General features: G+C 55.5%; 4 protein-coding genes across 4 annotated transcripts; all 4 read left to right on the forward strand.

Moving 5' to 3' along the window:
• The first annotated feature begins 2,350 nt into the window (after window positions 1-2,350).
• On the forward strand, window positions 2,351-5,499 carry LOC139801259 (maestro heat-like repeat-containing protein family member 7). The gene is made up of 8 exons (XM_071755294.1): window positions 2,351-2,645; window positions 2,960-3,066; window positions 3,284-3,357; window positions 3,543-3,623; window positions 4,214-4,368; window positions 4,464-4,578; window positions 5,116-5,276; window positions 5,358-5,499. Exons 1-8 carry the CDS (start codon window positions 2,557-2,559, stop codon window positions 5,497-5,499), a joined length of 924 nt encoding a protein of 307 aa, XP_071611395.1. The 5' UTR covers window positions 2,351-2,556.
• A 247-nt stretch (window positions 5,500-5,746) lies between these two features.
• Window positions 5,747-10,133, forward strand: LOC139801122 (maestro heat-like repeat-containing protein family member 7). The gene is made up of 11 exons (XM_071754991.1): window positions 5,747-5,879; window positions 6,177-6,311; window positions 6,562-6,744; window positions 7,048-7,203; window positions 7,502-7,603; window positions 8,042-8,144; window positions 8,476-8,538; window positions 8,901-9,078; window positions 9,230-9,345; window positions 9,486-9,693; window positions 9,785-10,133. Exons 1-8 carry the CDS (start codon window positions 5,769-5,771, stop codon window positions 9,032-9,034), a joined length of 987 nt encoding a protein of 328 aa, XP_071611092.1. The 5' UTR covers window positions 5,747-5,768; the 3' UTR covers window positions 9,035-9,078; window positions 9,230-9,345; window positions 9,486-9,693; window positions 9,785-10,133.
• Window positions 10,134-14,701: 4,568 nt separating this feature from the next.
• Window positions 14,702-17,121, forward strand: LOC139801260 (uncharacterized). Its single transcript, XM_071755295.1, has 7 exons — window positions 14,702-14,996; window positions 15,311-15,417; window positions 15,635-15,708; window positions 15,894-15,974; window positions 16,569-16,723; window positions 16,819-16,933; window positions 17,101-17,121. Exons 1-7 carry the CDS (start codon window positions 14,908-14,910, stop codon window positions 17,119-17,121), a joined length of 642 nt encoding a protein of 213 aa, XP_071611396.1. The 5' UTR covers window positions 14,702-14,907.
• Window positions 17,122-17,484: 363 nt separating this feature from the next.
• Window positions 17,485-22,488, forward strand: LOC139801123 (maestro heat-like repeat-containing protein family member 7). Its single transcript, XM_071754992.1, has 13 exons — window positions 17,485-17,631; window positions 17,713-17,850; window positions 18,120-18,234; window positions 18,532-18,666; window positions 18,917-19,099; window positions 19,403-19,558; window positions 19,857-19,958; window positions 20,397-20,499; window positions 20,831-20,893; window positions 21,256-21,433; window positions 21,585-21,700; window positions 21,841-22,048; window positions 22,140-22,488. Exons 1-10 carry the CDS (start codon window positions 17,549-17,551, stop codon window positions 21,387-21,389), a joined length of 1,212 nt encoding a protein of 403 aa, XP_071611093.1. The 5' UTR covers window positions 17,485-17,548; the 3' UTR covers window positions 21,390-21,433; window positions 21,585-21,700; window positions 21,841-22,048; window positions 22,140-22,488.
• The last annotated feature ends 2,099 nt before the right edge of the window (window positions 22,489-24,587 follow it).

Here is a 24,587-nt window from a genome sequence, read left to right on the forward strand (position 1 = left end):
CCTGGTTATCCATGGCAATCTCTATTGAACTGTTAGGGTTTTTCTTTTTATGGGGAACTACACATCCTTCCTTCATACCACACTGAGTCCATCAGGGTTTGGAGGTTTTGGAAATGGCTGTCCCTCCTTTATATGTTTGTGTTGCAAGGGTGCTTTCTTCTCAGTAGACATAGAGGCAGCTGTGGGAATGGCAACACAAGTATGGCCACCACTTGAGCTTTGAGAGTGGCTTTTACTGATGTGCCTCGGCCAGTAGTGGCCCAGGTCACTGTTCTGTCAGAGCCTGCGAGAAGCAGTGCTGCTTCCCTGTCCTGACCCAGGGGGACAGGGAGTGGGGGTTTCGGATCAATTCCCCACAGGTTGCCCCTGTGGTCAGGCAGTGAAGAAAGGCAGCTGAGCCCTGTGTTACTAAAGGCAAAGCAAAGATGGAACGTGTGGGGGAGAGCTCTGATGGAGGTGAAAGACCAAATCCTCTCCAAAAGGGTGACGAAGAAGAGTCTTCTGCAGGAGCTTGAGCAGCAAACCCTTGTGAGGTAGCTCTTCCCTCATTACAAAAGGAGGAACCTGAGCCAGAGAGAAACATTCAATCCTTTCTTCTGAAGGACTTGTGAAATGCCATGAGGTGACATGTGGTGGTGCTACCTTTGCAACCACGGGAAGGTGGGATAGATAACGTAGCACTGGTTTGAGCATATGGACTGTGGGGTGGAACCCTCAGACCTGCTGTCATTACAAAATTACTGATGGATTCTCTCCCTACCTGATTCCATGGTATATTCCATGGTATATCCTGATCCGTGCACCAGGATCACCAGGGCTCCATACCCTTTAGAGTCTGATGTGCCAGGCCACCAGATCCACACTACCTAGGAAGCTCTGTTTTCCCTTTCCTGTCAAATGTTTGACACCTTGGCCGCTCTTCAACTTTTGTGGAATTCGCCACCAAAATTCCACGTAAACGGGCCTGGCTCCAAAATGAGAAGAGTGACTAATGAAGACTCCTCCTGGGCCTAAAGCTCCTCCTAAACCCTACCCACAGCACCACCAACAATCAGGCTACGGCTTCGCTTTAGCAGCTAAAACCTCAAACAGTCAAAACTCCCCCTCACCTTGGCCTCTCTCACGCTGTAGCGGAATTTGGCTCCGAACTTAAACACAAATGGGCGTGGCTCCCAAACCCTCCCATGGAACCGTACCCACAGCACCACCAGCAGTCGGGCTACTGGTTTGCTTTAGTACTGAAAACCTTGAATATTTGACTCCTTGGCCACTCTCTCACTGTTGCTCAATACAGCTCCAAAATTCCACACAAATGGGCCTGGCTCAAAAAAGGAAAGAGGGACCACTGAAAACTTTTGCTGGCCCTAACCCTCACATAGATACATACCACAATACCACATACATAGCACCACTGTCTTTTTTTTTTTTTTTTTTTTCAGTTTTCAAAAACTATGCAAAATTCTTTTTAATAAATTAATTTATTTTTATTTATTTATTAGCTCACAAATAAATATAAATCCATAAGTTTTTGCTTTATTTTTTTTTTATTATGCAAAAATTTATCCTGAATTCTCCAAGCTCCTGTATTCCAAAGGCGGAAAAAAATCTGGATTTATTTCTTGTTTCGTTTCATTTTCATTCTGTTGGTAGAGTGAAGACCCACAGCACTGGTAACTGCCCTTTGCTCCAACTGCATGTGATGTGAGCTGTAAAAATCTAGGAATCCAGTTACTAAAGATGTTGTGCCAGATCTGGATCTGACTGGATCTGGATCATGGAGTGGCCAGCAAACCCAAGATCACAAATAGTTTTAAAATAACCCCTTGAAGCTCTATTTCTCAGTTTTATAGTATTTATTGATAATACTCTCAAAATCAGGTAGCCTGATTTATACAGAGCGTAACAGGTAACATAGGATTTTAATGATTTTGCACAATAAAGCTCACCGCTTTATGGCTTTAAATAGGAAGGCAATTCAGAAGGACTGGCTACAACTTCAACTTGTGAGGGGAAAAAAAAAAAAGCAACCGTTTTTTTTGAGACATGATGGACAAGACTGCCACCTTCTGGTAAGTTCCAGAAACATATCTACTTGATGTTAGTTCTAGCTACGGTAGGTAAACTGCCATTTTGATTAGAGCAGGATCACTCATCTCCAAAAAGCGAGTAAAAAGCCGAGGATGGCTGACTTAGGATGTTTGAACAGTGCTTGAATGTTTGAATCAAGAGCTGCTGCCCTGGCCATGGGACTGCATCCCCTCCTTTTATGCCATCTCCTCCCAAGGCTGAGACACCCCTTCTACACCTTCCCCCCAAAAGAGCTTGTGCGTGCAGCCCCCCGGGTGCCTGTGCGTGTCACAGTTGGGTGTGGGTGTTCCAGTGCCTGCCTGTACACACCTGGCCCGGCTGCCAGGTGACAATGGGACCTTTGTTACGTCATTGGTGACACCCCTGGACCCCGGGTACCTTTCTGGTGCCGGGGTTGCCCTGGCTCAGTGTCCAAGAGGACAGCGATCGGATCAGACAGGAGCAGAGCGCTGACTTGAGCCCTGAGCCATGTCTGGTTTTTTTGTAGTTCAGGAAAGCTGCCGTGGTTCCCAAGAGAACCACGGCAATTCCCAGAGGCTGCTCGGTCCCCCAGAGAGGTAAGAGCCAGGGGCTGGGGCTGGGCCAGGCACCCTGGGGGTCAAATGTGAGGGATCATGAAAGGCCTTTGTGGTTTGTCCATCGGGAGCTTCTGCCCAGCCCCTCAGGGGGCTGTGGCTCTTCACAGGCTGCCCATGAGCCTCCATCCCCAGGAGATTCACTGCCCCGTGCAGAGCCCGTCCCAGACATGTCCCTGCCCCCACGCAGCCCCCGCGGCCCCACGGGCTCTCCCCGCAGGCTGCGCAGCCTCGGGGGACAGCAGCAGCACTGCCACCCCCGTGCCCACCCCCCATGGCCTCTCCTCCTTCCCCAGGACTGAGCGGAGGTCCGGGAGCCAGCTCCACCTGGCCTGGGTGGAAGATGAGGCGGAAGAGATCAGTCTCCCCATCCCAGACACGATGGCCCAGCAGCTGGAGACAGGTGAGTGAGCGGTTTGTGGCTGCTTTGCTGTGCTCCTGCATGGCAGGGGCTGCTGGGCACATCCCCGGCCTGCTCCGTGCCACTGCCCTCTTTGGGTCCCCCCGCCCAGGGCTGGCTCTGTCCTCGGGAGCTGGTGTGCAGCTGGGTGCTGCCTAAGGGCCCTTTAGTCTCTCCTGCCAGCGCCTTCAGCTCACCCTCCTCCCTTGCTTTGTTAAAGATCCCTGGTATTCAGCTGAGGAGAAGGAAGAGGGCCAGGAGATGTTTGAGGATGCTCGAGAAGGGTTAGGAGAGGTACCTACAGAGACTGCCACCTGCCTTGTGCCTGCTCCACCTGCCCCCATGCTCAAAGATGCCTTCCCAGACAGCTGCCCTCTGGGCAAAGCTGGGGAAAAAGGCAAAAAAAAAAAAAAAAAGCAGCAGAGTCCTGTGCGTACAAGGGATCAACAAAGGAGCCCCTTAATCTTCTCTTGTTGCAGGACCAGGATATGGAGTGGCTGAGAGATCTGATAGCCAACCTGTCACCCTCCATCCTCAGGAGCCTGCAGGATGTCTCGCAGGTCTGGCATTTCCAGAGCAGGTCACAGTTTCCCCCCTGCAAACCCCCAGGGAGGTTTCTCCCCCAAAGCCCTCTGCACCCTGAGGGGTACAGAGGCATAGAAAGGAGCAGAGGCTGCAGTGGGAAAGGGCTCTGGCCACCTCCTGGCCATGGCAGATGGGTGTGGGGATTCTTCCCTGAGGCTGGGAGGGACCCCAGGGACATGGAGGCAGAGCCAGGCTTTGCTGCTGTTCCCAGGAAGCTGTGGCAAATGATCCCCGGGGAAGGAGCCTCAGGTCCAGAGCCCCTGACACCCCTTCCCACTGTCCTGGAGACTCTGTGGGTATCTCTGGTCCCAGTCCTCGTGTTGGCACCTCCACTTCGTGGACTGAAAGGACAATGGGCAAAATCCTCCAGCTGCAGCTAGAGAGGGAGGGAAGGAGGGAGGGAGGGAGGGAGGGAGGGAGGGAGGGAGGGAGGGAGGGAGGGGAGACAGCTGGCTCAAGCTCTGTGCTGCATCTTTGGGACTGCTGGGAGGGACCCCTGCATGTGGCATCTGAGGGGATGGTTGCAGTGCAGTGGCAGCACCATCCTCCCCTCTGTTCCCTGCAGGCAGAAAAAATCTTGAGGTGCATCCACAGAAACGTGGAGCACGTGCGCACGGAACCATCGCGGTTCATCCTGAGATCCGTGCTTGGGCTGCTGAACGAGTGCTGCCCCGAGGAAACAGTTCGGACCCTGTTGAGGATCAGTCCCTCCTGTGACAAGTATGAGCCCCAAGAGCCCTGGGGACTTGCTCCATAGCCCAGGCACAGCACAAGCGGCCGAGGCAGCCCTGCTAACAGAGTGTTCTGGCTTGCAGCGCTGCGCTGGCCATGTGGGAGATGCTGCTGTCCCTGCCCAGCACTTCTGTGACAGTTCTTGACCGGCTGCTCAGCGTGATCCAGGGCTGGAGAGCAAAGTGTGCTATCCCATCGGTGAGTGACCAGAGCAGGTCTTGCTCCCCTTCAAGGCTGTTCCTGGCTCCCCAGGAAAACAGACACGTCCCTCCTGCCTGCCCCAAACAGCCCCCTCCTCCAGGCCTTGGGGACACAGCCCCTCAGGGCCAGCAGGGACCTGCCCTGCACCAACCCCCTTGTTCCAGCCCCACGAGGCTGCCCCATAAGCTCCCCAAGGACAAATAGGAACCCCGCCCCTATCTGGCCAGCACTCGGCTTCCCCACTGCCTGCACCCCCCGCCCCGCGCTGCAGCTGGAAACCTGGGGCAGGGGCCAGAGTTGGGTGCCAGAGGAGGGGTCACCGTGCTGGCCCAGGGAGGCTTGTGGGGCCCCACTGAAGCAGGAGGGGAGCCCCCGGGGCTGCTGGGCCGTGGCCTGGCAGATGGGTCACGGCCTCCATGGGTGCCTCTGTGGGCTGGGCCGATGCCTGAGCCGCACTCCGCGTGCAGCCCAGGGGCTTTGGCAGTGCCACAGCAGCTTCCTTGCACTGAGAGCTGTCCCTGTGTCTTTCTGCAGGCAATGAAGGTCCTGTCCAGGCTCAGTCAGCAGCCCTGCTGTCAGGGGATCCTGGAACTGCTCTTCCCCAGGCTCCTCATGAGCTTGGTCTACAAAGTTTCCCTGGGTGCAGTGATCCTGGGACAGGAGCCGCCTCAGGCCGATCAAGCCAGCCCTTTGAGGTGCGCCTTCCCCTGCCATTCCCCTGGGCCCTCGGCCAGGGCCCCTGCTCTGTGTGTAACCGGACCTTGCTCTGCACACAGGGTGGCAGTGGACGGCATTAAAGCTCTGCTGCACGCCGCTGGCTGTCAAGAGCACGTCCAGAACATCCAGAAGGAGGGCGGCTGGGATATGATGCTGGACGTGGACACCCTTGAGAGAGGAGTCAGCTTGCTGGCCAGGTGAGAGCAGAGGAGTCCCCAGGCACCCAGGCCCCGGGCTGCAGCCGCAGCGCTGGCCAGGGAGCGATCCGAGTGGCAAGGAGTGCTCCTTGCCTGGGGAGAGAGCAGGGCGCAGTCGGCAGCAAGTGGTGTGGAGGCTGTGGCTGGGTGCAAAGGCGTGTCCTGGCCTGGGCTATCCTGGCTGGGCTGGCATGGGCAGGGCAATCCCAGCAAGGCTTTGCCTGCCCTGCTCACCGCCAGCACTGCTTTTCTTTCCCTGCCCTGCCCAGAGAGATGAGGAAGAGCCCCGCTAAGCAGCAATACCTCCTGTTCCAGCATGTCAAAGAGATTCTTGACCAGAGGAGGGAATGGCAGCTCAATTTTGCCATGACTTTCTATACTGAGGTAAGCCTGGTGGGAAGCAGTGCCTCTGCCAGATGCTTCTGAAGCCGTCCCTCTCGCACAGGCGGCTGCCGCCGGGGTGGGATGACAGTCCCTGGAGCTGGGACAGAGGGCTCTGCTGCCAGTCAGGCCCTGGGGCCTCCATCCAGCCCTTCCTGCTGGGGCAGTGCTCAGCACCCCCCCGTGTCCACAGGCAGGGCTGGTCAGCCCCCAGGCCCCGAGCTGGCAGTGGTAACCAGGAGCTGCAGAGTGCCAGGGTCCTGCAGCTCTGCCCGTCTCTCACCGCTGTTGTTCTTTCAGCTGCTGGGCTGCCGGGGCCTTGGAAAGGATCAGAGTGACGTGCGCCTCCTCCACTCCTACCTGAGCCATGGCAATCAGACAGTCCGTCTGCTGGCACTCGGGGGCTTGGTGGCACTTGCAGGAGATCCGCGGATGGTGAGCAAGGCGTAGTCAGGCGGAGCCGCCTTGGCAGCCTGGGGCTGGGGCCGGGGTAACGCGCTGGCTTGGGCCTGGCTGAGAGGAAGGAGGTGGCTGTCAGCAGAGAGGGGTGGCTGAGCAGGGGCCACAGAGCCTTTGCTCTCCTTGCTCTCTCCTTCATCCCCATCAGCATGCGCAGCGCCTGCCGGGAAGCTGGGTGGGAGGCTGGTGCTCAGCACGCAGGGCTGAAATTCTCCGTTTCCTCCAGGCAAGAGAAATGCGGGACATGCTCTCCAGCGAGAGCATCCTGATGTGCCTGAAGGATCCATCCACAAACATCAGGATGGGGGCCTTGCTGTTCTTCCAAACCATGCTGGGTCTCCTGAGGAGGAAAGAGGCCAGCCCCGTCGCTCTGCTGCTGGTGGAGAAGCTCCCAGACCTCTTTGGTGATGTAAGGCTGATGTGGGAGCCTGATCCCACAGAGAGGCATGGGGCAAGGACAGCTGCCCTCCAGCCCAGCCCTGCGGGAAGCACGTGGGCGGGGCTGCTGCCCTCCTCACGCCCCTGGGCTCTGCTGGGAGGGCTGCTGGGCTCTGCACCCAGCATGGCTTCTCCTTGGCCTCAGCCTCTATAGAGGTGCCCTGAGCCCAGCAACCCCAGAGCATCTCCCCTCACATTGACCACGTTAACAGCCTTGGTCACCGTGGGTGGGGAGAGGCTGTTGCTGCAGTCACACCGTCTTCCTTCCTACCAGGAGTCCAGCCAGGTGCAAGAGCTGTCCCTCAGCCTCTTTGGGGAGACGATGAAGGCTGTGGCGAGGAGGGACAAGGGAGAGATGAAGGAGAGGATACGTAGGGTCGTGGTCTTTCTCTTCCTGCACATGAATACTGAGAGCAGGAGTATGACTGAGGTACCGAGTTGAAAGCTGAGCACCTGCTTTGCCCTTCCTTCCCTCTGCCCCAGCCCTGGCAGCAGCTCATCAGCTCTTGCCCATTTCTCTTGTGCTGGCTGGCAGAGTACCATAGCTGAGGTGGTGGCCGCCCCGTGTCCCTGCCTCGGGCATTGAAGCCCGGGCTTTCAGGCTCTGTCCCCACCTGCCTCTTCCCATAAGTAGCTGGGGGCAGCTGGCAGCCTTGCCAAGAAGAGAGGGACGACAGGTCTCCTTCTCTGAGCTGTGGTGCCAGCTCCCACCTGCTGCTGTTTTGCAGGCCTGTGGCAAAGCCCTCCTCATCAGTGCAAAGTTCCTGGGCTGGAGGAGGCTCAAGAGGGTGATCAAGATGAGGAAGAGCTGGCTGATTGGAGAGACTTTGGTGAGGACAACCCCCAGGTGCCAGGGCCTGGGCTGGACAAGGGATGCTCCAAGGGTGCCTGGGGTGTGGATGTGCAGCTGTTCCTGGCTGGCCCTGATCCAGAGCAGAATGCACAGCTTGGAGCTCAGTCCCCCTTCCTTCCCCTTTCCCTAAGGCACAGCCAGGGCTGCTTCTGCAGGCCCCTCTTCCCCCCAGCCCCTGGGTGCTTCAGGAGCCCCGGCCCACCTGGGCCCTGGCAGCAGCACGGAGGGGTCACAGTACCCCCACAGCCAGACCCCCTCTGACTGTGGCTCTGGCTGCACCTCAGCCCCCCGGGACTCCTGGCTGGCAGAAAGGAATGGCCTGGGGGGGGAAGGGGTGGGCTGGGCAGAGGGACTGCTCTGGCCCACGGGGAATGGTCTGTGCCAGCCCCATGACATGACCTTGGGCACTCTCCAGCTGAAGCAGGACAGGAGCAGGGTGGAAGACTACGTGTATTTCAGCCTGCCCTGCCTGTGGGACTCTCGGGCCAGCGTGAGAGAGGAGGCCATCAGGTTCATGGGTGAGCCACAGCCCCCGGGGACCCTCTTCTGGCAGGCCGGCCCCAGCCCCCGGCGCTGCCCTGGCAGGCAGGAGCAGCCCTGTGGCTGTCCCGGGCAGGGCCCTGGCCTCCCGCTGCCCCCTCTGCCCTGCCCTGCCCTGCCCTGCCCTGCCCTGCCCTGCCCAGGCCTTGGTGGCCGCCTGGCTCAGTGGCAGCAGCGCCCTCGGGGACTTGCCCGGGGCCATCGCTGCGGAGCGCTGGGCAGGAGGGCGTGCGGCCGAGCTGGCCGGACCGGGGGCGGTGCTGTCGCAGTGCTGGGGAGGGGGAGGTCTGACGGGAGCTCTGTGCACAGGGTCTGCTGTGCGGTGCCTGGGGAGGAATCCACGTAAAGAGACGCTGGAGGTTCTGTGGAATGGTGAGTAGGGTCAGAGGTGCTGGGTGCTGGCATTCCTGGCTCCGCTGCAGGGAAAGGAGGGAGAAGCTGTGACTGTCCCATCCCTGGAAGTGTTCACGGCCAGGCTGGCTGTGGCTTGGTGCTCCCCGGCCTAGTGGGAGGTGTCCCTGCCCGTGGTGGGGGGTTGGGACTAGGCGATCCTTTAGAAGGTCCCTTCCAGCCCAGCCCAGTCTGGGAGCCCGGGATTCCTGAGCAGCAGCTTCCAGCTGCTCCCTTGGTCCCAGCTGCTCCTCCTAGTTAGGGAAAGAGAGGGATGGGGCTTGCATAGAAGGGTCTGTGCAGACAGCAGCCTTTCACCACTGCTCGCTTTCTTTCTGTTGCAGTCATCAAGCGCCTTGATAAGGACCCTGATGCCTCAGTCAGGTCCCAAGCAGGTCAGACCTTGGACATCCTGCAGACTGTGCAGGAGCTGCAGAGACAAAGATGGTCCTTCCGGAGACTGTGCTTCTGGCGCTGATGAGGTGGGTCAAGGACAATCTTGCTGCCACCACCTTCCTGACGGTACTTTCACCACTGCCCCGTCACGGCTGCTGTTCCCCAGAACCTCATGTGCACCCCCAGGCTGTGCCCGACTGTCTAAGTTCAAGCAAGCGCCCCCAGAAGTTTCCTGTCCCCTAACTCTCCCAGTTAAACCTCCCTAATGTCATCCCAGGAGGAGGAAGTGGCTGTGCTGGGGTGAAGGTCCTGGTGGGATGATGATCCCCGAGCGTGCAGAGCACACAGCGTTTGTCCTGGCCCCTCCTGCTACCTGTACATCAGCTTACCTCTGTGAGTGGCCTGGCCCCAGTTTGTTGGACAGCCAGGTTACCCTTCTTTCAGGGGGGTGGTGCAGTGAGGCACAGGGCAGAAGGGAGTCAGGGTTTAACTCAGCAAAGCTCTTTTAAACCCCAGCACTGCTTTGTCTTCAGGGCTTTGTTTGGCAGCTGCAGGAAGAAGGCAGAGTGTAAAATGGAGGGCGTTCCACCTGGAATGATGAGCCTCGTCATCAGGCACACCTCCACCGGGACAGTCCTGGTCACACCTGAGGATGAGGATGAACGCTTGCTCCTCGCAGCAGTCCTGCTCAGTGTCCTGGGCATCATCAGCTGGTGCTGAGTTCTTACAGCCCACCTACAGGTGAGGAATCAGCAGCCGGAGACTCCCAAGGGATTACAACTCTGCCAAGCTGTGAGGAGCAGCTGCTGCATTCCTCTTCTGTCACTTCCAGGAGGTCACCAGGGTGTCTGCAGAGTTTTTGACCTCGCCCACAGAGACCTAGAGCAGCTCGAGTCATGCGGCTGAGCGCACGCCCAAACAAGATACCCTGCTGGAGGCTGTTTGGCAATGGATTCATCACGAGCTGCCCAAGAGGCTACAGGAGGTTCCAGCCTTGCCGGGCAGGGCCCGTGTCACCGTGTGGGCCCAGGCGGCTTGGGACAGCTGGGCAGGGCACAGCTGAGCCAGAGCTGCTCTCCTTGTCTCCTCAGAGCAGCGGGACGTGCAGCCTCCTGGCCTCTGGCATAGCTTCCAATAGGTCAAAGAGGTCCCCAAATAAAACGTGGCGTTTGGGAAGCACAGCGTGTGGTGAAATCTGTTCTATGGCACCCAGGCTCTGATCCTGGGACGGAGGGGTGATCCTGGGCTCAACGCATCACCAAATCAGAGGAATTGCCCGGGCTCCATTTTCTCGCCTCTCTGGTGATTGTAAACGCTGAACACTGTGTCGCAATCAGGCTGTTCAGTGGCAGCTTCCCTCAGAGGCACTTGGGAAAAACCGAAACTCTGTTGTTTGGTGATTGTCTCTCTTTGTTTTATGATTTCATTTTCATGGATGAATAGGGGCATTTTTTTTTTCCAGAAATATATCCTGCTTTAATTAAGTCTAGTTACAAGCAAGTTACTGATATAGTTTACATGGCAGTGAGGGGCACAAGGAAGATCCAGTAGCAACACAACACTTACTTCAAACACTGTTAAAAAGGGAATTTTAATCATAATTTTTACATCTTTTTTCAGCTTTCTACCTCATTACTTCCAATTCCCTATTTTCTAGATACAGTATTTAATAATGCCATTATTCTCCTCTTCCTTAGGCTGGATTTTTGCTTTAGATATGTAACAGTTGGATGGAATTGTCAAATTTGAAGCTGCTTTTTTTTTTTTTTTTTTTTTCTATTTAAATAGCTATTTCTGTCCCCATTTTTTTTCTAACAGCTGTATATCTTTGTCAAAAGAGACGTTCACAGAATCAGCAGTAAGTGTATTTGTACAAAAAAATTCATTATTTAGACATTTATGTTAGACCATAGTCACTGACTAGAAAATTATTTTAGAAAAGATAATTGCAACTGAAAGTTCCAAATAGACTCTGAACACATGACCACGGAATACTCAATGTACATTAGCTATAATGATCAGCCGAACAATAGGGGAAAAACCAACGCAAGTCTGTACTGTGTGCCAGCTGCAATACTGAACAGCTAATCCTTTAAAAAGATGAGACTGGTGTATGGAATTGGAATGTGTTTATACAGAGGCACCTCATCTCTCTCATGCTCACTCACAAACCACAACCAGTGAGCAGAAAATCATACCAAGCAAAGAGACTCCCAGGATTGTATGATATAGTTTTAAATTATCTGTTCAGTTAAACATGGCTCCCATACATAACATTTTAAAATACATTCATCTGCCAAAATGTACAGGGTATACCATTAAACTCCCATTCACCCACGTATACAAATTCTTATCTCTTAGACTGTATGAAAGCATAGCAAGAACAGACTGTGAAGACCGTAACTCAAACCTGGCATTAATCTGCTTTTCTTTCAATAAATCAAAAGCAAAACTTACTGTTATATCCTTAGTGTCAGTAACATACATAATGCCACATGCTATGAGTGCATTACCAGCCTTGGACTTGGGATATGTGGTATGGATACGCCGAATGACTGAAAATGTTTCTTCATCAATATGTGCTACTATTATGTTTTCACCAGTGCTCGAGGCGTATATAATCCAAAGACCCTTCTCATCCACTGCTATGTTGAAATACGTCTTTGAGTGAGAAAACAGGTAGTTATGACCATGGTATAGGGCATTTTCAATTAGCAGTGTGCCCAATGATGCTTTAGCAAGTCCAAATCTGAAATGAGAGAAAGTAAGTATTTGGTGAGTTGTGTTAAAAATCCATTTTTATACAGGCTGACTGGGTGAATCCCTTCGGAGTGCATTCTTGAAAATACTTGAGTTCAAGGACCATCCTGATGTCTTCTGAGATAAAGTACTCCACTCAAAGCAACTTCCAAAACACTGGGAGAAAGTTCCAAAGTAATAACCAATCTAAAAGGTGCACAAGAGCATGAACTCACTTTGGAAGGTTTCACTGTATTTAGTCTACGAGCTTTATTATCACTAGGATGAAAGAAGCGGCCCAAAAGAATGGCTATGAAAAAGAGTTAGATACCAAGTGAAGGCCCAAAACTAGTGAAACAAAATCTCTACAGAAGTTTTTTTCTACTAGGCAGGAACTTAAGGGAGAAAATGTGGTTGAGTTCCTCTTTTGAAAACAATTCAGATAACGCAGCGATTTACTCAAGGAATCATCAAAGGAATAAAATTTCTACTTCTGCAGAGCCAAAATTCTGACCTCATGCTGGCCTGCAACGAGACAACCTGAAACCTCTTTATTCTGATGGCTGTTTGTTGCTTGGGGGTGTTGGGCAAAGGGCATTGGCTTTGTTGTGTGTGACATCAACGGTCTGTTCTGCAGTAGACTGGGCATTGGCTCGGTTACCTGGTTATCCATGGCAATCTCTATTGAACTGTTAGGGTTTTTCTTTTTATGGGGAACTACACATCCTTCCTTCATACCACACTGAGTCCATCAGGGTTTGGAGGTTTTGGAAATGGCTGTCCCTCCTTTATATGTTTGTGTTGCAAGGGTGCTTTCTTCTCAGTAGACATAGAGGCAGCTGTGGGAATGGCAACACAAGTATGGCCACCACTTGAGCTTTGAGAGTGGCTTTTACTGATGTGCCTCGGCCAGTAGTGGCCCAGGTCACTGTTCTGTCAGAGCCTGCGAGAAGCAGTGCTGCTTCCCTGTCCTGACCCAGGGGGACAGGGAGTGGGGGTTTCGGATCAATTCCCCACAGGTTGCCCCTGTGGTCAGGCAGTGAAGAAAGGCAGCTGAGCCCTGTGTTACTAAAGGCAAAGCAAAGATGGAACGTGTGGGGGAGAGCTCTGATGGAGGTGAAAGACCAAATCCTCTCCAAAAGGGTGACGAAGAAGAGTCTTCTGCAGGAGCTTGAGCAGCAAACCCTTGTGAGGTAGCTCTTCCCTCATTACAAAAGGAGGAACCTGAGCCAGAGAGAAACATTCAATCCTTTCTTCTGAAGGACTTGTGAAATGCCATGAGGTGACATGTGGTGGTGCTACCTTTGCAACCACGGGAAGGTGGGATAGATAACGTAGCACTGGTTTGAGCATATGGACTGTGGGGTGGAACCCTCAGACCTGCTGTCATTACAAAATTACTGATGGATTCTCTCCCTACCTGATTCCATGGTATATTCCATGGTATATCCTGATCCGTGCACCAGGATCACCAGGGCTCCATACCCTTTAGAGTCTGATGTGCCAGGCCACCAGATCCACACTACCTAGGAAGCTCTGTTTTCCCTTTCCTGTCAAATGTTTGACACCTTGGCCGCTCTTCAACTTTTGTGGAATTCGCCACCAAAATTCCACGTAAACGGGCCTGGCTCCAAAATGAGAAGAGTGACTAATGAAGACTCCTCCTGGGCCTAAAGCTCCTCCTAAACCCTACCCACAGCACCACCAACAATCAGGCTACGGCTTCGCTTTAGCAGCTAAAACCTCAAACAGTCAAAACTCCCCCTCACCTTGGCCTCTCTCACGCTGTAGCGGAATTTGGCTCCGAACTTAAACACAAATGGGCGTGGCTCCCAAACCCTCCCATGGAACCGTACCCACAGCACCACCAGCAGTCGGGCTACTGGTTTGCTTTAGTACTGAAAACCTTGAATATTTGACTCCTTGGCCACTCTCTCACTGTTGCTCAATACAGCTCCAAAATTCCACACAAATGGGCCTGGCTCAAAAAAGGAAAGAGGGACCACTGAAAACTTTTGCTGGCCCTAACCCTCACATAGATACATACCACAATACCACATACATAGCACCACTGTCTTTTTTTTTTTTTTTTTTTTCAGTTTTCAAAAACTATGCAAAATTCTTTTTAATAAATTAATTTATTTTTATTTATTTATTAGCTCACAAATAAATATAAATCCATAAGTTTTTGCTTTATTTTTTTTTTATTATGCAAAAATTTATCCTGAATTCTCCAAGCTCCTGTATTCCAAAGGCGGAAAAAAATCTGGATTTATTTCTTGTTTCGTTTCATTTTCATTCTGTTGGTAGAGTGAAGACCCACAGCACTGGTAACTGCCCTTTGCTCCAACTGCATGTGATGTGAGCTGTAAAAATCTAGGAATCCAGTTACTAAAGATGTTGTGCCAGATCTGGATCTGACTGGATCTGGATCATGGAGTGGCCAGCAAACCCAAGATCACAAATAGTTTTAAAATAACCCCTTGAAGCTCTATTTCTCAGTTTTATAGTATTTATTGATAATACTCTCAAAATCAGGTAGCCTGATTTATACAGAGCGTAACAGGTAACATAGGATTTTAATGATTTTGCACAATAAAGCTCACCGCTTTATGGCTTTAAATAGGAAGGCAATTCAGAAGGACTGGCTACAACTTCAACTTGTGAGGGGAAAAAAAAAAAAGCAACCGTTTTTTTTGAGACATGATGGACAAGACTGCCACCTTCTGGTAAGTTCCAGAAACATATCTACTTGATGTTAGTTCTAGCTACGGTAGGTAAACTGCCATTTTGATTAGAGCAGGATCACTCATCTCCAAAAAGCGAGTAAAAAGCCGAGGATGGCTGACTTAGGATGTTTGAACAGTGCTTGAATGTTTGAATCAAGAGCTGCTGCCCTGGCCATGGGACTGCATCCCCTCCTTTTATGCCATCTCCTCCCAAGGCTGAGACACCCCTTCTACACCTTCCCCCCAAAAGAGCTTGTGCGTGCAGCCCCCCGGGTGCCTGTGCGTGTCACAGTTGGGTGTGGGTGTTCCAGTGCCTGCCTGTACACACCTGGCCCGGCTGCCAGGTGACAATGGGACCTTTGTTACGTCATTGGTGACACCCCTGGACCCCGGGTACCTTTCTGGTGCCGGGGTTGCCCTGGCTCAGTGTCCAAGAGGACAGCGATCGGATCAGACAGGAGCAGAGCGCTGACTTGAGCCCTGAGCCATGTCTGGTTTTTTTGTAGTTCAGGAAAGCTGCCGTGGTTCCCAAGAGAACCACGGCAATTCCCAGAGGCTGCTCGGTCCCCCAGAGAGGTAAGAGCCAGGGGCTGGGGCTGGGCCAGGCACCCTGGGGGTCAAATGTGAGGGATCATGAAAGGCCTTTGTGGTTTGTCCATCGGGAGCTTCTGCCCAGCCCCTCAGGGGGCTGTGGCTCTTCACAGGCTGCCCATGAGCCTCCATCCCCAGGAGATTCACTGCCCCGTGCAGAGCCCGTCCCAGACATGTCCCTGCCCCCACGCAGCCCCCGCGGCCCCACGGGCTCTCCCCGCAGGCTGCGCAGCCTCGGGGGACAGCAGCAGCACTGCCACCCCCGTGCCCACCCCCCATGGCCTCTCCTCCTTCCCCAGGACTGAGCGGAGGTCCGGGAGCCAGCTCCACCTGGCCTGGGTGGAAGATGAGGCGGAAGAGATCAGTCTCCCCATCCCAGACACGATGGCCCAGCAGCTGGAGACAGGTGAGTGAGCGGTTTGTGGCTGCTTTGCTGTGCTCCTGCATGGCAGGGGCTGCTGGGCACATCCCCGGCCTGCTCCGTGCCACTGCCCTCTTTGGGTCCCCCCGCCCAGGGCTGGCTCTGTCCTCGGGAGCTGGTGTGCAGCTGGGTGCTGCCTAAGGGCCCTTTAGTCTCTCCTGCCAGCGCCTTCAGCTCACCCTCCTCCCTTGCTTTGTTAAAGATCCCTGGTATTCAGCTGAGGAGAAGGAAGAGGGCCAGGAGATGTTTGAGGATGCTCGAGAAGGGTTAGGAGAGGTACCTACAGAGACTGCCACCTGCCTTGTGCCTGCTCCACCTGCCCCCATGCTCAAAGATGCCTTCCCAGACAGCTGCCCTCTGGGCAAAGCTGGGGAAAAAGGCAAAAAAAAAAAAAAAAAGCAGCAGAGTCCTGTGCGTACAAGGGATCAACAAAGGAGCCCCTTAATCTTCTCTTGTTGCAGGACCAGGATATGGAGTGGCTGAGAGATCTGATAGCCAACCTGTCACCCTCCATCCTCAGGAGCCTGCAGGATGTCTCGCAGGTCTGGCATTTCCAGAGCAGGTCACAGTTTCCCCCCTGCAAACCCCCAGGGAGGTTTCTCCCCCAAAGCCCTCTGCACCCTGAGGGGTACAGAGGCATAGAAAGGAGCAGAGGCTGCAGTGGGAAAGGGCTCTGGCCACCTCCTGGCCATGGCAGATGGGTGTGGGGATTCTTCCCTGAGGCTGGGAGGGACCCCAGGGACATGGAGGCAGAGCCAGGCTTTGCTGCTGTTCCCAGGAAGCTGTGGCAAATGATCCCCGGGGAAGGAGCCTCAGGTCCAGAGCCCCTGACACCCCTTCCCACTGTCCTGGAGACTCTGTGGGTATCTCTGGTCCCAGTCCTCGTGTTGGCACCTCCACTTCGTGGACTGAAAGGACAATGGGCAAAATCCTCCAGCTGCAGCTAGAGAGGGAGGGAAGGAGGGAGGGAGGGAGGGAGGGAGGGAGGGAGGGAGGGAGGGAGGGAGGGAGGGGAGACAGCTGGCTCAAGCTCTGTGCTGCATCTTTGGGACTGCTGGGAGGGACCCCTGCGTGTGGCATCTGAGGGGATGGTTGCAGTGCAGTGGCAGCACCATCCTCCCCTCTGTTCCCTGCAGGCAGAAAAAATCTTGAGGTGCATCCACAGAAACGTGGAGCACGTGCGCACGGAACCATCGCGGTTCATCCTGAGATCCGTGCTTGGGCTGCTGAACGAGTGCTGCCCCGAGGAAACAGTTCGGACCCTGTTGAGGATCAGTCCCTCCTGTGACAAGTATGAGCCCCAAGAGCCCTGGGGACTTGCTCCATAGCCCAGGCACAGCACAAGCGGCCGAGGCAGCCCTGCTAACAGAGTGTTCTGGCTTGCAGCGCTGCGCTGGCCATGTGGGAGATGCTGCTGTCCCTGCCCAGCACTTCTGTGACAGTTCTTGACCGGCTGCTCAGCGTGATCCAGGGCTGGAGAGCAAAGTGTGCTATCCCATCGGTGAGTGACCAGAGCAGGTCTTGCTCCCCTTCAAGGCTGTTCCTGGCTCCCCAGGAAAACAGACACGTCCCTCCTGCCTGCCCCAAACAGCCCCCTCCTCCAGGCCTTGGGGACACAGCCCCTCAGGGCCAGCAGGGACCTGCCCTGCACCAACCCCCTTGTTCCAGCCCCACGAGGCTGCCCCATAAGCTCCCCAAGGACAAATAGGAACCCCGCCCCTATCTGGCCAGCACTCGGCTTCCCCACTGCCTGCACCCCCCGCCCCGCGCTGCAGCTGGAAACCTGGGGCAGGGGCCAGAGTTGGGTGCCAGAGGAGGGGTCACCGTGCTGGCCCAGGGAGGCTTGTGGGGCCCCACTGAAGCAGGAGGGGAGCCCCCGGGGCTGCTGGGCCGTGGCCTGGCAGATGGGTCACGGCCTCCATGGGTGCCTCTGTGGGCTGGGCCGATGCCTGAGCCGCACTCCGCGTGCAGCCCAGGGGCTTTGGCAGTGCCACAGCAGCTTCCTTGCACTGAGAGCTGTCCCTGTGTCTTTCTGCAGGCAATGAAGGTCCTGTCCAGGCTCAGTCAGCAGCCCTGCTGTCAGGGGATCCTGGAACTGCTCTTCCCCAGGCTCCTCATGAGCTTGGTCTACAAAGTTTCCCTGGGTGCAGTGATCCTGGGACAGGAGCCGCCTCAGGCCGATCAAGCCAGCCCTTTGAGGTGCGCCTTCCCCTGCCATTCCCCTGGGCCCTCGGCCAGGGCCCCTGCTCTGTGTGTAACCGGACCTTGCTCTGCACACAGGGTGGCAGTGGACGGCATTAAAGCTCTGCTGCACGCCGCTGGCTGTCAAGGGCACGTCCAGAACATCCAGAAGGAGGGCGGCTGGGATATGATGCTGGACGTGGACACCCTCGAGAGAGGAGTCAGCTTGCTGGCCAGGTGAGAGCAGAGGAGTCCCCAGGCACCCAGGCCCCGGGCTGCAGCTGCAGCGCTGGCCAGGGAGCGATCCGAGTGGCAAGGAGTGCTCCTTGCCTGGGGAGAGAGCAGGGCGCAGTCGGCAGCAAGTGGTGTGGAGGCTGTGGCTGGGTGCAAAGGCGTGTCCTGGCCTGGGCTATCCTGGCTGGGCTGGCATGGGCAGGGCAATCCCAGCAAGGCTTTGCCTGCCCTGCTCACCGCCAGCACTGCTTTTCTTTCCCTGCCCTGCCCAGAGAGATGAGGAAGAGCCCCGCTAAGCAGCAATACCTCCTGTTCCAGCATGTCAAAGAGATTCTTGACCAGAGGAGGGAATGGCAGCTCAATTTTGCCATGACTTTCTATACTGAGGTAAGCCTGGTGGGAAGCAGTGCCTCTGCCAGATGCTTCTGAAGCCGTCCCTCTCGCACAGGCGGCTGCCGCCGGGGTGGGATGACAGTCCCTGGAGCTGGGACAGAGGGCTCTGCTGCCAGTCAGGCCCTGGGGCCTCCATCCAGCCCTTCCTGCTGGGGCAGTGCTCAGCACCCCCCCGTGTCCACAGGCAGGGCTGGTCAGCCCCCAGGCCCCGAGCTGGCAGTGGTAACCAGGAGCTGCAGAGTGCCAGGGTCCTGCAGCTCTGCCCGTCTCTCACCGCTGTTGTTCTTTCAGCTGCTGGGCTGCCGGGGCCTTGGAAAGGATCAGAGTGACGTGCGCCTCCTCCACTCCTACCTGAGCCATGGCAATCAGACAGTCCGTCTGCTGGCACTCGGGGGCTTGGTGGCACTTGCAGGAGATCCGCGGATGGTGAGCAAGGCGTAGTCAGGCGGAGCCGCCTTGGCAGCCTGGGGCTGGGGCCGGGGTAACGCGCTGGCTTGGGCCTGGCTGAGAGGAAGGAGGTGGCTGTCAGCAGAGAGGGGTGGCTGAGCAGGGGCCACAGAGCCTTTGCTCTCCTTGCTCTCTCCTTCATCCCCATCAGCATGCGCAGCGCCTGCCGGGAAGCTGGGTGGGAGGCTGGTGCTCAGCACGCAGGGCTGAAATTCTCCGTTTCCTCCAGGCAAGAGAAATGCGGGACATGCTCTCCAGCGAGAGCATCCTGATGTGCCTGAAGGATCCATCCACAAACATCAGGATGGGGGCCTTGCTGTTCTTCCAAACCATGCTGGGTCTCCTGAGGAGGAAAGAGGCCAGCCCCGTCGCTCTGCTGCTGGTGGAGAAGCTCCCAGACCTCTTTGGTGATGTAAGGCTGATGTGGGAGCCTGATCCCACAGAGAGGCATGGGGCAAGGACAGCTGCCCTCCAGCCCAGCCCTGCGGGAAGCACGTGGGCGGGGCTGCTGCCCTCCTCACGCCCCTGGGCTCTGCTGGGAGGGCTGCTGGGCTCTGCACCCAGCATGGCTTCTCCTTGGCCTCAGCCTCTATAGAGGTGCCCTGAGCCCAGCAACCCCAGAGCATCTCCCCTCACATTGACCACGTTAACAGCCTTGGTCACCGTGGGTGGGGAGAGGCTGTTGCTGCAGTCACACCGTCTTCCTTCCTACCAGGAGTCCAGCCAGGTGCAAGAGCTGTCCCTCAGCCTCTTTGGGGAGACGATGAAGGCTGTGGCGAGGAGGGACAAGGGAGAGATGAAGGAGAGGATACGTAGGGTCGTGGTCTTTCTCTTCCTGCACATGAATACTGAGAGCAGGAGTATGACTGAGGTACCGAGTTGAAAGCTGAGCACCTGCTTTGCCCTTCCTTCCCTCTGCCCCAGCCCTGGCAGCAGCTCATCAGCTCTTGCCCATTTCTCTTGTGCTGGCTGGCAGAGTACCATAGCTGAGGTGGTGGCCGCCCCGTGTCCCTGCCTCGGGCATTGAAGCCCGGGCTTTCAGGCTCTGTCCCCACCTGCCTCTTCCCATAAGTAGCTGGGGGCAGCTGGCAGCCTTGCCAAGAAGAGAGGGACGACAGGTCTCCTTCTCTGAGCTGTGGTGCCAGCTCCCACCTGCTGCTGTTTTGCAGGCCTGTGGCAAAGCCCTCCTCATCAGTGCAAAGTTCCTGGGCTGGAGGAGGCTCAAGAGGGTGATCAAGATGAGGAAGAGCTGGCTGATTGGAGAGACTTTGGTGAGGACAACCCCCAGGTGCCAGGGCCTGGGCTGGACAAGGGATGCTCCAAGGGTGCCTGGGGTGTGGATGTGCAGCTGTTCCTGGCTGGCCCTGATCCAGAGCAGAATGCACAGCTTGGAGCTCAGTCCCCCTTCCTTCCCCTTTCCCTAAGGCACAGCCAGGGCTGCTTCTGCAGGCCCCTCTTCCCCCCAGCCCCTGGGTGCTTCAGGAGCCCCGGCCCACCTGGGCCCTGGCAGCAGCACGGAGGGGTCACAGTACCCCCACAGCCAGACCCCCTCTGACTGTGGCTCTGGCTGCACCTCAGCCCCCCGGGACTCCTGGCTGGCAGAAAGGAATGGCCTGGGGGGGGAAGGGGTGGGCTGGGCAGAGGGACTGCTCTGGCCCACGGGGAATGGTCTGTGCCAGCCCCATGACATGACCTTGGGCACTCTCCAGCTGAAGCAGGACAGGAGCAGGGTGGAAGACTACGTGTATTTCAGCCTGCCCTGCCTGTGGGACTCTCGGGCCAGCGTGAGAGAGGAGGCCATCAGGTTCATGGGTGAGCCACAGCCCCCGGGGACCCTCTTCTGGCAGGCCGGCCCCAGCCCCCGGCGCTGCCCTGGCAGGCAGGAGCAGCCCTGTGGCTGTCCCGGGCAGGGCCCTGGCCTCCCGCTGCCCCCTCTGCCCTGCCCTGCCCTGCCCTGCCCTGCCCTGCCCTGCCCAGGCCTTGGTGGCCGCCTGGCTCAGTGGCAGCAGCGCCCTCGGGGACTTGCCCGGGGCCATCGCTGCGGAGCGCTGGGCAGGAGGGCGTGCGGCCGAGCTGGCCGGACCGGGGGCGGTGCTGTCGCAGTGCTGGGGAGGGGGAGGTCTGACGGGAGCTCTGTGCACAGGGTCTGCTGTGCGGTGCCTGGGGAGGAATCCACGTAAAGAGACGCTGGAGGTTCTGTGGAATGGTGAGTAGGGTCAGAGGTGCTGGGTGCTGGCATTCCTGGCTCCGCTGCAGGGAAAGGAGGGAGAAGCTGTGACTGTCCCATCCCTGGAAGTGTTCACGGCCAGGCTGGCTGTGGCTTGGTGCTCCCCGGCCTAGTGGGAGGTGTCCCTGCCCGTGGTGGGGGGTTGGGACTAGGCGATCCTTTAGAAGGTCCCTTCCAGCCCAGCCCAGTCTGGGAGCCCGGGATTCCTGAGCAGCAGCTTCCAGCTGCTCCCTTGGTCCCAGCTGCTCCTCCTAGTTAGGGAAAGAGAGGGATGGGGCTTGCATAGAAGGGTCTGTGCAGACAGCAGCCTTTCACCACTGCTCGCTTTCTTTCTGTTGCAGTCATCAAGCGCCTTGATAAGGACCCTGATGCCTCAGTCAGGTCCCAAGCAGGTCAGACCTTGGACATCCTGCAGACTGTGCAGGAGCTGCAGAGACAAAGATGGTCCTTCCGGAGACTGTGCTTCTGGCGCTGATGAGGTGGGTCAAGGACAATCTTGCTGCCACCACCTTCCTGACGGTACTTTCACCACTGCCCCGTCACGGCTGCTGTTCCCCAGAACCTCATGTGCACCCCCAGGCTGTGCCCGACTGTCTAAGTTCAAGCAAGCGCCCCCAGAAGTTTCCTGTCCCCTAACTCTCCCAGTTAAACCTCCCTAATGTCATCCCAGGAGGAGGAAGTGGCTGTGCTGGGGTGAAGGTCCTGGTGGGATGATGATCCCCGAGCGTGCAGAGCACACAGCGTTTGTCCTGGCCCCTCCTGCTACCTGTACATCAGCTTACCTCTGTGAGTGGCCTGGCCCCAGTTTGTTGGACAGCCAGGTTACCCTTCTTTCAGGGGGGTGGTGCAGTGAGGCACAGGGCAGAAGGGAGTCAGGGTTTAACTCAGCAAAGCTCTTTTAAACCCCAGCACTGCTTTGTCTTCAGGGCTTTGTTTGGCAGCTGCAGGAAGAAGGCAGAGTGTAAAATGGAGGGCGTTCCACCTGGAATGATGAGCCTCGTCATCAGGCACACCTCCACCGGGACAGTCCTGGTCACACCTGAGGATGAGGATGAACGCTTGCTCCTCGCAGCAGTCCTGCTCAGTGTCCTGGGCATCATCAGCTGGTGCTGAGTTCTTACAGCCCACCTACAGGTGAGGAATCAGCAGCCGGAGACTCCCAAGGGATTACAACTCTGCCAAGCTGTGAGGAGCAGCTGCTGCATTCCTCTTCTGTCACTTCCAGGAGGTCACCAGGGTGTCTGCAGAGTTTTTGACCTCGCCCACAGAGACCTAGAGCAGCTCGAGTCATGCGGCTGAGCGCACGCCCAAACAAGATACCCTGCTGGAGGCTGTTTGGCAATGGATTCATCACGAGCTGCCCAAGAGGCTACAGGAGGTTCCAGCCTTGCCGGGCAGGGCCCGTGTCACCGTGTGGGCCCAGGCGGCTTGGGACAGCTGGGCAGGGCACAGCTGAGCCAGAGCTGCTCTCCTTGTCTCCTCAGAGCAGCGGGACGTGCAGCCTCCTGGCCTCTGGCATAGCTTCCAATAGGTCAAAGAGGTCCCCAAATAAAACGTGGCGTTTGGGAAGCACAGCGTGTGGTGAAATCTGTTCTATGGCACCCAGGCTCTGATCCTGGGACGGAGGGGTGATCCTGGGCTCAACGCATCACCAAATCAGAGGAATTGCCCGGGCTCCATTTTCTCGCCTCTCTGGTGATTGTAAACGCTGAACACTGTGTCGCAATCAGGCTGTTCAGTGGCAGCTTCCCTCAGAGGCACTTGGGAAAAACCGAAACTCTGTTGTTTGGTGATTGTCTTGTAGACTAAGTCTGAGCAGTGCAGTGGAGCTCCAGCTTTGTGTGCAGTTCTGGGTTGTGCCCTGCAGAGGAAGAAGAGGAACCGTTGCTGCCCAGCTCGTCTCTGTGCAGCCCCTGAGCACGCAGTGTCCTGGCTGCCTCCCCTCCGTGTCAGAGCCCCGCAGCAGCCCCGGCCATGAGCAGTCGGGCCGGGCACTCGGGCTGAGGCCCTGCAGCTGGGCAGGGGCCATGTCCTGGGAGTGGGGGTGGGAAACACCTGGGGCGGGAGGCACAAAAACTGCTGTTAGCCCAGCTCCTCCTGGGTTCCTGTTCCTATTAGCAAACAGCAGCTCCTCTGGGTGAGGCTGGGGGCTCCTTCCTGGAGTAACTTTGCAAGAAGGTCCTTTTTTGGAGTGTCTGAGAGGAAGCAAAAAGCAGGACTCTGATACAACTGGTAATTGAAACCTCTTTATTCTGATGGCTGTTTGTTGCTTGGGGGTGTTGGGCAAAGGGCATTGGCTTTGTTGTGTGTGACATCAATGGTCTGTTCTGCAGTACACTGGGCATTGGCGCAGTCGGCAGCAAGTGGTGTGGAGGCTGTGGCTGGGGGCAAAGGTCTGTCCTGGTGTTTTCAGTTTGCAGCAGAACATCTTTCCCATTTACTTTGGGTTATGTCACCCATCTTATTAAACAGATTAAAGTCCTTGTGCTTGCTAAGTTTACTTAGGTAGAAACACTTTATGGAGAATAACCCTACAAAGATTTGCAGGCAGTTTTGGAAAGGCAGCAGAGGGCTATGGTGATCAGCCAGGTGCAGTAACTTTCTTCTCCACATAGTTCGAGTACACCCCTGAAGATGGTGTGAGCTGGGGGTGGCACAGATTACAGCATATCCAGGCACTTTCCCAACCTGTGCCATGAAAACAATTTATTCAACTGCTTCAGGTAGACCTGCACAAAGATACATGCTTGCAGACTAATTAAAGAATGACCGCGTATGCATATCCTGCCGTAACAATTTGAATTTATAACCAGAGGCCACTGTAATGTGATTTCTGCACTGTTTCACTTTTTCTGTGAATTCTCAGCTGGTCCTGGGCACTTGCCATGCCAGGAGAGGGGAGAGTCCCTCCTTGCTCCTTCACAGCATGTCCCCTCATGCTGCCGGGCTCCTGTCCTCTTATCTTCCCAGAGAAACCTGCCATAGGACCCTGCATCCAAATCCTGTCCTGATGAGTACTAGTGGGCTGGATGATTTGTTGATATTATTTGGAGAAGAAGATGGATTTGCAACAGTACATTGAAATATAAGCTTTAATAAGGAAAAGAGTGATTGTGTGCCTGCAATTTCACTGATTACAGAACACAGCATGCAGTTTTCTAAATTACAGTTTGCAGAGATGTTATCCTGAATCTTTTAATCTCTATGCTTCTGTCAAAGCATCCATTTCTATGACTTTTCCCTCCACAGAACATTAAATCTGCAGTGCTGGTTTTCTATAATCTGAGAAAAGCTGTCCTATAGTCTTGAAGTAAACAATTTTTTCCATTAAAAAGCATGTTCTTAGGGTGGCTGACTAGCTGATCACAGTTTTGGTCTTGCAGAGTCATTTGCCACCATCTTTGATTTAGTCAGGTGAATCTCATCAATTAAATGAGTCAGTATCAAAGATCTTTGGTGTTTTGCAACAGCATAATTTTTATAACAGTATTGTCCAATTGTGGATTAAGAAAAAATTAGCAAAGGGGTGACTAACTGTACTTATCTATTTACCGTGGAGTTAATACACACAGTCAAGGAATTCAACCTGAATTTCCTTATTGAAAGTGTGAAATACAACACTGTGGTAAGGTTGTTCAGTGCATGATGTTCATACAACGTTGTTCTATAGATC

This window comes from Heliangelus exortis, chromosome 11 (assembly GCF_036169615.1).
Source record: "Heliangelus exortis chromosome 11, bHelExo1.hap1, whole genome shotgun sequence".
NCBI classification, from domain to species: Eukaryota; Metazoa; Chordata; class Aves; order Apodiformes; family Trochilidae; genus Heliangelus; species Heliangelus exortis.

Bases quoted from the DNA above. Each gene is read 5' to 3' on its own strand.
- LOC139801259 (XM_071755294.1), top strand. From the start codon at position 2,557: ATGTCTGGTTTTTTTGTAGTTCAGGAAAGCTGCCGTGGTTCCCAAGAG. The intron at 2,646-2,959 runs GTAAGAGCCAGG...CTCCTTCCCCAG, and splicing joins CTGCTCGGTCCCCCAGAGAG to GACTGAGCGGAGGTCCGGGA. The intron at 4,369-4,463 runs GTATGAGCCCCA...TCTGGCTTGCAG, and splicing joins ATCAGTCCCTCCTGTGACAA to CGCTGCGCTGGCCATGTGGG.
- LOC139801122 (XM_071754991.1), top strand. From the start codon at position 5,769: ATGAGGAAGAGCCCCGCTAAGCAGCAATACCTCCTGTTCCAGCATGTC. The intron at 7,204-7,501 runs GTACCGAGTTGA...GCTGTTTTGCAG, and splicing joins AGAGCAGGAGTATGACTGAG to GCCTGTGGCAAAGCCCTCCT. The intron at 8,539-8,900 runs GTGAGTAGGGTC...TTTCTGTTGCAG, and splicing joins GCTGGAGGTTCTGTGGAATG to TCATCAAGCGCCTTGATAAG.
- LOC139801260 (XM_071755295.1), top strand. From the start codon at position 14,908: ATGTCTGGTTTTTTTGTAGTTCAGGAAAGCTGCCGTGGTTCCCAAGAG. The intron at 16,724-16,818 runs GTATGAGCCCCA...TCTGGCTTGCAG, and splicing joins ATCAGTCCCTCCTGTGACAA to CGCTGCGCTGGCCATGTGGG. The intron at 16,934-17,100 runs GTGAGTGACCAG...CCCTTGTTCCAG, and splicing joins CAAAGTGTGCTATCCCATCG to CCCCACGAGGCTGCCCCATA.
- LOC139801123 (XM_071754992.1), top strand. From the start codon at position 17,549: ATGAGCTTGGTCTACAAAGTTTCCCTGGGTGCAGTGATCCTGGGACAG. The intron at 18,235-18,531 runs GTAAGCCTGGTG...TTGTTCTTTCAG, and splicing joins CCATGACTTTCTATACTGAG to CTGCTGGGCTGCCGGGGCCT. The intron at 19,959-20,396 runs GTGAGGACAACC...GGCACTCTCCAG, and splicing joins GGCTGATTGGAGAGACTTTG to CTGAAGCAGGACAGGAGCAG.